This window comes from Nerophis ophidion, linkage group LG05, assembly GCF_033978795.1.
Source record: "Nerophis ophidion isolate RoL-2023_Sa linkage group LG05, RoL_Noph_v1.0, whole genome shotgun sequence".
NCBI classification, from domain to species: domain Eukaryota; kingdom Metazoa; phylum Chordata; class Actinopteri; order Syngnathiformes; family Syngnathidae; genus Nerophis; species Nerophis ophidion.
In genome coordinates, this window is record NC_084615.1 from 18,434,955 (window position 1) to 18,449,205 (window position 14,251).

The window sequence follows — 14,251 nt, forward strand, 5'->3', positions numbered from 1 at the left end:
ACGGTACATACCTTCAAAGACCTTCCAAACTGCTGAAAGACTTGAAACGATACATACCTTCAAGGACCTTCTAAATTGCTGAAAGACTTGAAACGGTACATACCTTCAATGACCTTCTAAATTGCTGAAAGATTTGAAACGATACATACCTTCAAGGACCTTCTAAATTGCTGAAAGACTTGAAACGGTACATACCTTCAAGGACCTTCTAAATTGCTGAAAGACTTAAAACAGTACATACCTCCAAGAACCTTTGAAGTTGCTGAAAGACTTGAAACGGTATCTACCTTTAAAGACCTTCTAAATTGCTGAAAGACTTGAACGGTACATACCTTTAAAGACCTAAATTGCTGAAAGACTTGAAACGGTACATACCTTCAAGGACTTGCTAAATTTCTGAAAGACTTGATACGATACTTACCTTCAAGGACCTTCGCGGCAAACTTCAAGGCTGCCGGCCGAGGGCTAAGCTAGCTTAACAGGACCATTAGAGGTTTTTTTCCTCGGTGAAACACGCAAAATGGAGCAGTTTGTCTCCTCTGTCACAAGTAAGTATCCGACGACACGCAGTTCGTTATTTTTACTATTGTTTTTAATACAGTTTGGCGGGCAAATCGGCTATTAACTGAGCGCCATCAGGTATGTAGGCTAACAAAGCTAATGCTAATCGGTTAGCTCGTGATGCTAACTGGAACTCTATATGAATTATTTTTGCTATATTTCAGTTTCCAATGTTTATTAACGTTTATTTTCGGACATGGATGTGTCACAAGTATCCAATACTATTTTAAACATTATTAATAGTAGTCAGTGCAAATTCACATGGTAGTTACATGGTAACAATATTTAGTAGGACAAAATGGCGCTTGCCATATACTTGAATCAGTGAAGCATGTTTAATATGAACAGTGTGCTTTATAGCAATTAGGGAGGTTTGTGTCATGTTTGTCCTCCTAAAGAAACCAAATTAAAACAAAAAATATGTGTTTCCCCCCTCACCATTTACATTTTTCATATATTTTTGAAAAAGCTCCACAGAGCCACTAAGACGGCGCTAAAGAGCCGCATGCGGCTCCGGAGCCGGGGGTTGCCGACCCCTGTTATAGATAATATCTTAGAATGCATAAACTTTGAAATATGTAAAGAAGAAAGCAAAAACATATTTATCAGTTGTAAATATAGATCACCTCAGTCTAGTATTGAAACGTTTGAAGACTGGACACTGGTCAAAAAATTATTTTCTTATGTGGTGACTTTAAAGGCCTACTGAAATGAGATTTTCTTATTTAAACGGGGATAGCAGGTCCATTCTATGTCATATTTGATAATTTCGCGATATTGCCATATTTTTGCTGAATGGATTTAGTAGAGAAAATCGATGATAAAGTTCGCCACCTTTGGTACTTCCGGAAAAAGCCTTTCACCGGAAGTCGCAGACGATGACGTCACAAGTGTGGGGGCTCCTCAGATATTCCCATTGATTTTAATGGGAGCCTCCACAAAAACAGTTATTCGGACCGAGAAAACGACAATTTCCCCATTAATTTGAGCGAGGATGAAAGATTTATGTTTGAGGATATTGATAGCGACGGACTAGCAAAAAGAAAAAAAAGAACGCATAGCATTGGGACGTATTCCGATGTTTTTAAACACATTTACTAGGATAATTCTGGGAAATCTCTTATACTTTCTATTGTGTTGCTAGTATTTTAGTGAGTTTAACCGCACCTGATAGTCGGATGTGTACGTCTACGGCCGGCCGGGTGTTGACGCGCAGTGTCTCGGGGACATCGACGGCAGCTGTAGGGAGCCACAAGCTCAGCTGATATCCGGTAAGTGGCGACTTTTTAACCACAATTTTCTCACCAAAACCTACTGGTTGACATTTGGTCTTGATCCATGTCTGCTTGACCGCGCTGTGATCTATAGTAAATTTTCAGCTCCGGGAATTTTAAACAAGAAATCACCGTGTGTTTGTGTGGCTAAAGGCTAAAGCTTCCCACCTCCATCTTTCTACTGTGACTTCTCCATTATTAATTGAACAAATTGCATAAGATTCAGCAACACAGATGTCCAAAATACTGTATAATTATGCCGTTAAAGCAGACGACATTTAGCTGAGTGTGTGCGTAGCGCTCACACTTCCTAAAATCCTGTGACGTCACGCGTACACGTCATCATTACACAACATTTTCAAGACAAAACTCCCGGGATATTTAAAATTGTAATTTAGTAAACTAAAAAAAGACGTATTGGCATGTGTTGCAATGTTAATATTTCATCATTGATGTATAAACTATCAGACTGCGTGGTGGGTAGTAGTAGTAGGTTTCAGTAGGCCTTTAATATTGACTTATTGAACCCTAACAAGCAAAAGACCACTGTTGACTTCATTGATGAAAATGTCTAGCATCAGTTTATATCCTAAAGTCACAAAGCCAAGCAGAATCACATGACACTGTGCCACACTTATAAATAATATATTTACCAATAATTTTGTTAACACTACAAGTGGTCTACATGGACAACTAAAAAACATTTCAAAGACTGTGCACATAGAAGAGTATGAATGCGTTCAAAAATGAGCTAGAAAAGCAAAAATTGGCACAATGCGTACAAAGAAAATGATGATGAAGCGTATGGTATATTTCTAAACATGTCATTATACTTCATGACAAACATCCATCCATTTCCTACCGCATGTTCCTCTCGGGATCGTGGTGGTGCTGAAGTCTCTCCCACCTGCATTCTGGCGGAAGGCAGGGTACACCCGGGACATGTCGTCGCCTCAGCGAAGGGCCAACACAGATAGACATACAACATTCACACTCACATTCACACACAAGGGCTAAATTAGTGCTGTCAATCAACCTATCCCCAGGTGTAAGTCTTTAGAGGTGGGAGGAGCCTATCCCCAAGTGCATGTCTTTGGAGGTGGGAGGAAGCCAGAATACCCGGAGGGAACCCACGCAGTCACGGGGAGAACATGCAAACTCCACACAGAAAGACTCCGATCCCTCTTATTATAAGGCACACACACTAACCCCTGTTTCACCGTGCTGCCCTCCATGGAAACAAGTCAATAGAAAGCAGAAACTTGTTCAAATCAGCTGACCAGACACGTCAAATCTCGTGACAACCTCAGAGGAAGGCAACAGTTGTGGCCGAAACCGTCAGTTACAGAAATAAATACAGGTCTGGCTATACGAATAACAAGATCCCATCATTTTTTGAAGACCTTATGAACCTCTTTGGATTACTGAAAAGGCGTAGGGTTATATTAGCTCTGCTTCTTTTTGGTCCTTTTCGAACATGTTGAAAAGAGAAACTGGAAATGGTGATACATCGTGTTCTATGCATGCATGTGCCAAATAAACTCAACACATTTTTTGTATGATTATTTAATTTTAGAGAATTTAAAGTTATTTATTCAGTTTTGACTCTTATTAAAAACATGTTGAGCTTATCTTAATTCGTATCTTTTATTGTTGATAGTTTTTTGTAGGGATGTTCCAATCAATCGTGAAAAAGTTTATTATTGGCGATTGCTGATTTATTTTAATGCCGGATCACAAACACCAATCCTGTCTGACTAACACTTTATTTTTGGTCCCCCAGTTGACAATTATGTATCTCCATACACAGTGTGGAGCTGCTCCCCTAAATTGATTAAAATAATCACCTCCATTATGAGACATAAACTAAGTAGCATTATCAAGTAGCACTATCACTGTATGATAAGACTAAACATGTTACACACCGAGCCAGGAGCAGGCTTGCTAATAGCTAAGCCAACTGCTAAGATAGCTTGAACCAACACCAACAAGTAAGTGCTTGGTAAACTTTGAGAAGTCCAGATGGACAAAAGATGACTGAGGACCGAAACCTCATGATTTAAAGAAGTAAAAGACAATAATTTTCAATTGCGTTTAGTTAAAGAGGACGGCGTGGCGGTGTTGGGAGAGTGGCTGTACCAACAACCTGAGGGTTCTTGGGTCGATCTCCCCTTTCTACCAACCTTGTCACGTCCATTGTGTCCTTTAGCAAGACACTTCACCCTTGATCCTGATGGGTCGTGGTTAGGGGCTTGCATGGCGTCTCCCGCCATCAGTGTGTAAATGTGTTTGTGAATGTGGAAATAGTGTCAAAGCACTTTGTAGAAGGTAGAAAAGCGATATATAAGTATAACCCGTTCAACCCATTATGGCGTACTTTTGACTTAGTTTTGCTAAGACAATTGTGTGGAATAAAAGAATAGTTTAAATATTGCGTTGATATTGTTGTTACATTGTCAATAGCACTCACCTTAAAAAACTGGAAATATTTACAGTTTATACATGTGATCCGTATCAGGATTGATATCAGCCCATCTGAATCGACAGCATAAAACCCTGGTTAGAAGGCGTCTGACTAATCAATCAATCAATCAAAGTTTTTTTTGAATAGCCCTGAATCACGAATGCCTTAAAGGGCTGCACAAACCATAACGACATTCTCAGCTCTGATCCCACATCAGGACAAGAAAAAACTCAACCCAAACTTTGGCTATCATTTGATTATCACTTTGCCGAGTAGTTGGTCAAGTGTCCTGGTTACCGGTAATCACAGTATGGTCACTCTCATCATCGGCGGTCCTCCTGGTAGGAGGGTATCCCTTTATGGAGGATGCCTGTGCGTAACTTAGTTTAACGTGGAGAGAATGGTACACAGAGAGTCACCACACAGTCCTTGACCGATCCAGGTCAGGGTCCAGTGGCATGGAGTCCAAGATGACTGGGGACCCTTTTCTGCTGCAGCCTTCATCCGCCATCCAGACGCTCCATAGGGTTAGCAGTCATCCTCCGCCTGTTCCACCGTTAAGGTCTTGGGTTGTTATTTCCCCATAACTGGGCCCACATGGATGTGGGGGTGCCTTCTTCCGCCATCGCAGCCGTTTTGGTGGTTCATACATCTACCGTCTTCCGCCTGCTCCGCTGTTGAGGTCTTCACCGTATCCCTGGCTAGGGGCAGTCAGGTACTAGGCCTTTGCCAAGGGCCACCTGGGGTAACAGTAGTAAAGGGGTTAACCTCTTTGTGCCCCAAGACCCCATAGAGAAGCCTCCACTGCCGGATGCACTTTAACGTCATGCCCAGGACACCATGGTCACCCTAAGAGTCTAGACCAGGGGTCACCAACGCGGTGCCCGCGGGCACCAGGTCGCCCGGAAGGACCAGATGAGTAGCCCGTTGGCTTGTTCTAAAAAATCGCTCAAATAGCAGCACTTACCCGTGAGCTGCCTCTATTTTTTAAATGTTATTTATTTACTAGCAAGCTGGTCTCGCTTTGCTCGACATTTTTAATTCTAAGAGAGACAAAACTCAAATCGAATTTGAAAATCCCAGAAAATATTTTAAAGACTTAGTCTTCAATTGTTTAAATAAATTAATTTATTTTTTTACTTTGCTTCTTATAACTTTCAGAAAGACAATTTTAGAGAAAAAATACAACCTTTATAATGATTTTATGATTTTTAAACATACCTTTTTACCTTTTATTTCCTTCCTCTTCTTTCTTGACAATTTAAATCAATGTTCAAGTACATTTTTTTTATTTTTTATTGTAAAGAATAATAAATCAATTTTAATTTAGTTTTTCATTTTAACTTCTGTTTTATCGCCAAAGAATATTTGTGAACTATTTCTTCAAACTTATGATTAAAATAAAATACAAATATTCTGAAAAATCTAGAAAATCTGTAGACCCAAATTTAAATCTTATTTCCAAGTCTTTTGAATTTATTTTAAAATTTTTGTTCTGGAAAATCTAGAAGAAATGAAAGTTTGTCTTTGTTAGAAATATAGCTTTGTCCAATTTGTTATATATTCTAACAAAGTGCACATTGGATTTTAACCTATTTAAAAGATGTCATCAAAAATATATATTTATTGTGAGAAATAATTATGATGATCAGTGTTTCCACAAAGATAAATATCATTAATTATTAATAATAACAGAGTTAAAGGTAAATTGAGTAAATTGGCTATTTCTGGCAATTTATTTAAGTGTGTATCAAACTGGTAGCCCTCTGCATTAATCACTACCCAAGAAGTAGCTCTTGGTTTCAAAAAGGTTGGTGACCCCTGGTCTAGACTAAAACATACATCCTTTTTTGCATTTGATTCCAATAAGGGATTTTAGCAAGTTTCTTAAACTGAATAATACTAGAATTGTTGCCATTTTGTAATTCACAATTCCATCTTTCAATGTAAAAAGTAAGGCGCTTCTTTGTACAGGCCTCGCAGAGAGCCTTCTGCAGAATCAGCAAACCGATTCCAGTGATGTCATTGAGAAGATCTTCTCTGAAATTTCTGGTCTGGAGGATAACTTCAAAATCGTGGATCCTCAGGTAGATTCGACCATTGGAAATGTGACAGATGTCATCTGCATGACAGTGATGTAGAAATCCTCTCTTTCTGTGTCACAGCTTGAGGAGTGTGCCATCCAGCTGTGGAACTGGGCTGTTGGTAAGAATGTGGGTGCCTCCTTGAGTAAAAGTCAGAAAGCTAAAGGTAGAAGAGCACATTTTTGGAAGTAGTGTGTGTATAATTAAATGTGGCTTGTCAAGCCTGTGTTATTTTTACAGTGCGCCATGCTGCATGCCGCCTGCTGTACTGCAGTGAGCCTGATCATCCAACAGAGGGCATCATCCGCAAGCAGATCCTAGTGAGTGCTTTATAAAACTCCCCAAAGGATAAATTGGATTTGCCCGACTTAATTCTTTACAGATGGCCAGCAGAACTGGAAGGACCTGGCTGGACTGCAAGAATCCCCAGATGGCAGATCACTTCCTCAGGCTTGGTGTCAAGGTGACAAAAGACAATAAACTTATAAATTGACAGCGCGCTGATCCAGCGTCCTCAAATTTTTTTCTGATGTCTGTCTCCAGAGCATGGAAACTCTCTACAACCAACTCACATCCAGAGGTGACGGTGCATCTGACCTCAGCTCGTGCAAAATGGATGTGGAGAAGGACCTGCTCCGAGTCATCTCCTATCAGGCGGAATCGGTGGGGCTGTCACGACACCTTCGACGTGAATGTTTGTTCTTGTGAGGTTTGGCAGCTGAGCAAGTGCTATTCTGACAGACTTGCCGCGTGAGACAGTTCAAATGTGAAGTGAGAAACAATGAGCCAGCGAAATCGGAAGTTAATGCATCTTTCTCGCTTGCAGGCTATAATCCAAGGAAGTCACCAAGAGGCTGTTGGCTACGTGCAACGTTGTAAAGATATCCTACAGCGCCTTCCAGCACAAGTACACACAACCCGCTCGAATCGACACAGCCTTTTGCACTGCACGGTTCAATACATTCAGTCATAGCAGGGGTCGGCAACCCACAGTGTTGAAATAGCCATATTGGACAGGCTCCAGCACCCTCCGCGACCCCGAAAGGGACAAGTAGTAGAAAATGGATGGATAGATGGACCAAAAATTAAAAAAATTAAGATCTGTCTGGAGCCGCAAACAATTTAAAGTCTTATATAGGTGTTATAAAGTAGGGATGTCCCGATACAGGTTTTTGCACTTCCGATCCGAGACCGATACTGTTTTTGCACTTCCGATCCGATACCGATACTGGCCTATCCAAGCATGTATTAAAGTTTAAAGTTATTTAGCCTACTTAGTTGTCAGATTCATGCTGGAAAGGATTTTAGTACTCTTGATAACAACGAGCCAGCTGAATTAGGTGAGTTTGAATAATTCCCAATAGTTGGTATTCAAGGATAAACACAAAATATCAAAAATTATACATGAAAAAAAGAAATGGCATCATTAAACAGTAAAAAAGTGAACAGTATAAAGTGCAAATAATGCTGTAAACATTATTTAAAAAAGCAAAACACACAAAAAACCTGAGTGGGATAAAATGTATATAACTCAACATCAATACTTGCTCTTGAACAAGTGTAAATTAAAAAAAAAAAAAAAAAAAAATATACACACTCCCTTCAATTGTTTGCCCCCCCCCCTGACTGGGGCAAACGAGCACTTCAAGATGCTCAGGTGTCCGCCAGCTCCTGTGTTCATCAATGATGAGTGCTAAAAAGCCTCTCACTCTAAAGAGTCATTAAAATGTCTTACAACTTTACCACCACGCTTGACTTTATTGTGGCATGTTTTACACTGCACCTCTTCATCTTTTTCGTTTTGTAGGGTAAAATAATCCCACACAGCTGACATTTTTACCGTAACTTTTAATTCACACGGCCGTCTGAACGGTTAGAACACAGACTTGTGGATGTTTTGAACGTGTGCTGGAAAATGTGGAATTTAGTGTAGTTAGCAGAGTGGAATGTATTATTCAAACCGGTGCGTTGGAAAACACAGACCAGTTTTTTTTTTTAAAACTGGATCTGGATCGGCATTTTCCCATGCCTCGCCGATACGCATCTGATCTGATCCAAATATCGGATCGGGACAACCCTATTATAAAGAAGGCAACACTTTATGTAGGTGTCTATTTTAGCTATATGAGCTAAAGGCTGACGCAAATCTTCGTTGACTTTTTATTCTACACGTTTTTGCAACATTGGAAATCATTGGTAAAATGGAGGCTTCTCACAGGATGAGATAACATCTGGAACTTACTGGCTCAGAATGGCCAATAGTACAGATATATGTGTGCAAGTTAAATGGATTTTATACAATCTTTGCAAGCTGGGTAACGTTTGCTGTGGTCTGGCACACAAACAACTGAGAAATGCAGCCAATATTACATAGAGATAATGTGTCATGAACATGCAAAATATAAATTAAATACACAGAGGGCATAAGTAAAGGAAGTTAAATGAGCTCAAATATAGCTAAAAACAAGGTATAATGATGCACTATGTACATACAGCTAGCCTAAATAACATGTTAGCATCAATTAGCTTGCAGTCATGGATTGACCAAATATGCCTGATAAGCACTGCAGCAAATCAATAAAATCTACAAAGATCACCTTTGTGCATTCACGCACAGCATATAACATTTGGTGGACAAAATGAGACAAAGGAGTGACATAAAACACGTCTTTCTGTGGCAGCATCGAAGAAAGTTGTACAAGTGAACAAACTACGATGAGTGCAAGGATCGCTGAAATTAGGACTCGCCATATACTCTCATAAGTGAAGCATGTACAACATAATCAGTGGGATTTATGACGATTATGAAGGTTTGTGTCATGTTTGTTTTCTTACAAAAAAATATAGTAAAACAAAAAAAAATATTTTCCACATCTTTTTCCATTTTCACACATCTCTGAAAGAGCTCAAAAGAGCCACTCGGTCGACACTAAAGAGCCACTGGTTGCTGACCCCCGACTTATTGGATGCTGGTTTATCCCTGACTTTTCCTTTTCAGAAACGATTTGTCCCATACTAAACACAGGTAATCGGTTCCAAGGTCAAAGGCAATTTTTGATACACATTTTAACACCGGTAACTGTTGTACAAGTAAGTTTACCAAAAAGTTAAGCATATAATGTAAAGTACACTAAAACCTTTCAACATTCTGAAATGTAAAAATAAGTTAGTTGCTGACTTGAAAAACAAAAAAGTGTTGTACTCACCCATAAATCTTGTAGGAGTCTTCACATCAGGATCAAACAGAGTCACACATTCTTTTCTTTTTTTTGACTTCAGTAAACTATTGATACACAAGGGGAATTGTTCCACACAGTTGCTCAGTTACAAAGGATGGAAAGGATAATGCACGCAAGGGCACAAAAAGAGGGCAAGAACAAAAGGTATAAAGTGGTTTAAAAATGTACCGTCATCATCATCGGCGGTCACTCGAAGCGAGTATGACTGATCCTCCTGGTAGGGGGTATCCCTTTATGGAAGCTGCCTGTGCGTGAAAATGTTTTAACGTGGGGAGACTGGTGCACAGACAGTCACCACACATTCCTTGACAGACCCGGGTCAGGGTCCAATGGCATGGAGTCCAAGACGACTGAGGACCCTTTTCTGCTGCAGCCTTCATCCGCCATCCAGCCGTTGTGGCAGTTCTAACGTCTACCGTCTTCTGCCTGCTCCGCCGTTCAGGTTTTCACTGTATCCCTGGCTAGGGGGCAGTCAGGTACTAGGCCTTTGCTAAAGGCCACCTGGGGTAATAGTAGTAAAGGGGTTAACCTCCTAGTGCCCCAAGACCCTATAGAAGAGCCCCCACTGCCGGATGCACTTTAACGTCATGCCCAGGACACCTACAAAAATGTACCATAGTAGCAATGTAAAATATAAGATAAATGTAATATGTACAGATTATATATACATATTACATTATATTATACTGTATATCTATATAATATATACAATATATAACAAGTCCCAAATACCATGTACAATATTAAGGTATATGTAACAGGTGCAGGCAATTTTTTTCATTGATTATTTTTATCGCAATAGCCATATTGTACTAAGCAGCCAAGACATGTTTTAAAATTTATGGTTCTTTGATTATCCATCCATCCATTTCCTACCGCTTACCCTTTTCAGGGTCGTGGGGGGGGGGTTGCTGGAGCCTATCTCAGCTGAAATTGGGCAATTGGCAGGGTACACCCTGGACGAGTTGCCACCTCATCGCAGGGCCAACACAGATCACATTTTTTATTTACTTTTTCTTCACTGCAGCATCAAACTATTATTTTAATCTAAAAATGACTGTTTGTGCAACTAAAGCAATTGGGCCTAATCAACTAAGATCCTAATAACACACGCTAAACAGCATGTGCAAACTTTAATACTGTGTATACTATTATCGGGCGATAAATACGGCCCTATTTAAATATCAATCAATCAATCAATCAATGTTTACTTATATAGCCCTAAATCACTAGTGTCTCAAAGGGCTGCACAAACCACAACACAAACCGCTATGACATCCTCGGTAGGCCCACATAAGGGCAAGGAAAACTCACACCCAGTGGGACGTCGGTGACAATGATGACTATGAGAACCTTGGAGAGGACAAAAGCAATGGATGTCGAGCGGGTCTAACATGATACTGGGAAAGTTCAATCCATAACGGATCCAACACAGCCGCGAGAGTCCAGTCCAAAGCGGATCCAACACAGAAAGGTTTTAGCATGCAATTTTATATTCTTATAACTAGGTTTTTGCATGTACTACTGGCATTATGTACCCTCCATATTGAAGGTATTGTGCTCTCCCACCTGTGTGCAAAGTTGTTGAGCTAACAGCACACATCTATAATCTCAAACACCTTTCTGCAATCTAGAATTAATATGTATCAACACCAAAAACTATTTTAGGCGCTCTTTTGGGCTAAAGGGAGACGCTGGACCATCACAACTGCAGCGCTTTTGTGCGTCTGGAAGGATTTAAACGCAATAAATTGCTTATTGAAACATTATAATATCATATTTCTTGAATGAAAAAATGGCATTAAAAATAGCCAGTATCCATCAAAACGCCTCAATTAAATGATTTATATAGCCCCTTAAGTCAACCAGCAGCTATACAATTATAACATGATATTACCGAGGAGACGATATGTCCAAAATATTCAATTTATGACAGTCCAAATATGTTGAGACACACACACGTGGACGGAGGATTATCTCGCAATCTTTACAGCACAAGTACTTCTTTTCTCTAAGCCGTATGTCTACCTTTTCAGACGTGCCAGATAAAGACGCAAAATAGTGCCTGCAGAACATTGATTACCCTTAATAAATCACATTCTGCGTGTTGAATGATTATATGTGCATCCAGTATTGTGGGTATTCTGATGATCGCCATACATTCCTTATATTTAAAAAAAAATGTTTAAGATACTTTGTTTAAAATAGGGACATCACGTATTAATGCAGTGTTTTTCAACCACTGTGCCGCGGCACACAAGCGTGCTGTGAGATACAGCCCGGTGTGTCGTGGGAGATTATCTCATTTTACCTATTTGGGTTAAAAATATTTTTTGCAAACCAGTAATTATAGTCTGCAAATTATGTGTTGTTGAGTGTCGGTGCTGTCTAAGATCGGCAGAGCAACCGTGTAATACTCTTCCATATCAGCCGGTATCTACTTGCTCTGCAGATGTCGAAGACAGCGGGAGGCGGAGTGAAGGTAAAAAGGAGTCTAATGCTAGAACCAAAAATAAACAAAAGGTGAGTGCTCCTAAGAAAAAGCAGTAAAACTTAGGGAAGGCCATGCAGAACGAAACTGGCTACAAAGTAAACAAAAACAGAATGGTGGACAACAGCAAAGACTTACTGTGGAGCAAAGACAACGTCCACAATGTACATCCGAACATGACATGACAGTCAACAATGTCCACACAAAGAAGGATAACAACTAAAATATTCTTGATTGCCAAAACAAAGCAGATGCAGGAAATATCGCTCAAAGGAAGACATGAAACTGCTACAGGAAAATACCAAAAAAAGAGAAAAATACCACCAAAATAGGAGCGCAAGACAAGAACTAAAACACTACACACAGGAAAACAGTAAAAAACTCAAAATCAATCAATCAATCAATGTTTTTTTTATATAGTCCTAAATCACAAGTGTCTCAAAGGGCTGCACAAACCACAAAGACATCCTCGGTAGAGCACACATAAGGGCAAGGAAAAACTCACACCCAATGGGACGTCGGTGACAGTGACAATGATGACTATGAGAAACCTTGGAGAGGAACGCATATGTGGGCAACCTCCCACCCCCCAGGGGACCAAAAGCAATGGATGTCGAGCGGGTCTAACATGATATTGTGAAAGTCCAATCCATAGTGGATCCAACATAACGGTGAGAGTCCAGTCCAAAGTGGATCCAATATAGTAAGTGAATTATATTTATTATATAATTATAATAATTATATGAATTATATTTATTATATAAATATAATTCATATATAATATATATGAATTATAGTAGCGAGAGTCCCGTCCATAGTGGAGCCAGCAGGAGACCATCCCAAGCGGAGGCGGATCAACAGCGCAGAGATGTCCCCAACCGATACACAGGCGAGCAGTCCATCCTGGGTCCCGACTCTGGACAGCCAGTACTTCATCCATGGCCACCGGACCTGTGTTCCCCCAGCCCAACCCCTCCAAATAAGTCACAGCGTGATGTGACAAGGGCTATGTTGATGCATGCTTGGTTATGGTTTAAAATCATATCCAACAATTGCGACAACTTTTTACTGTCAACTGAGTTTCATTTTTTTTTAAATAATTTCTGCTGGTGGTGTGCCTCTGGATTTTTTTCAATGCAAAAAATCTCCCTTGGCTCAAAAAAAGTTGAAAAACACTGTATTAATGAACACTTAGATATAAATATATATGTATATCCATACATATATATGTACATATACACACATACATACATATATATATATTTATATGTACACATACATATATATGTACATACAGTCACGATTAAAAGTTTACATAGACTTGTAAAGAACAATGTCTTGAGTTTCCAATAAATTCTACAACTGGTGTTTTTTTGTGATAGAGTGATTGGAGCACATACTTGTTGGTCACAAAACACATTCATAAAGTTTGGTTCTTTTATGAAATTATTATGGGTTTGCTGAAAATGTGACCAAATCTGGTGTGTCAAAAGTATACATACAGCAATATTAATATTTGGTTACATGTCCCTTGGCAAGGTTCACTGCGCTTTTGGTAGCCATCCACAAGCTTCTGGTAGCCATCCACAAGCTTCTGGTTACATTTTTAACCACTCCTCTTGTCAAAATACATCTGCTATCACATGGACAAAGATAAGACCAACTGGAGGAAAGTTCTGTTCATTGCGCTCCCTAGTCTGCTCACACAAGAGACACAATCCTCTGCCCGCAAGTTCAGTGGATTATTTTTGTGTGATATCTGTAGATCAGGCTCCTAATGTATTTTCTGACTGTTGCAGACTACGTACCTTTCCCTGATGTGCTACAACTTCGGAATAGACACTTACAACCAACAAAAGTATGAAGACAGCGCATTCTGGTTACGGTAAATATGTTAAGTCATTTGTGTGCCCACACCATACTGTAGATACAGTAAAGGGGTTTACATATTTGTATATTTCAGGCAAAGCTATGACATTGGCAAGATGAATGTGAAGTATGCTCCTGAAGCAAACGTCCAGGTAAAATAACACTGCATAGTTACTGTATCTGGACACAATTTATTTGGTATTGCATCATACTGAGATATTTACAATTCCCCCATTTTTACTAAAACACACGGTAAATCTCATTGTTTT

At 39.7% G+C, this 14,251-nt stretch overlaps 1 protein-coding gene across 1 annotated transcript in view; it reads left to right on the forward strand.

The window, feature by feature from the left end:
• Positions 1 to 436: 436 nt before the first annotated feature.
• Positions 437 to 14,251, forward strand: part of tex11 (testis expressed 11) — a 28,243-nt gene continuing 14,428 nt past the window's right edge. The window contains exons 1-9 of the mRNA XM_061900272.1: positions 437 to 548; positions 6,274 to 6,386; positions 6,465 to 6,549; positions 6,624 to 6,703; positions 6,766 to 6,846; positions 6,927 to 7,046; positions 7,210 to 7,290; positions 13,913 to 13,998; positions 14,077 to 14,134. Coding sequence (XP_061756256.1) covers positions 521 to 548; positions 6,274 to 6,386; positions 6,465 to 6,549; positions 6,624 to 6,703; positions 6,766 to 6,846; positions 6,927 to 7,046; positions 7,210 to 7,290; positions 13,913 to 13,998; positions 14,077 to 14,134 — 732 coding nt within the window. The 5' untranslated portion in view covers positions 437 to 520. The remainder of the gene's footprint in view (positions 549 to 6,273; positions 6,387 to 6,464; positions 6,550 to 6,623; positions 6,704 to 6,765; positions 6,847 to 6,926; positions 7,047 to 7,209; positions 7,291 to 13,912; positions 13,999 to 14,076; positions 14,135 to 14,251) is intronic.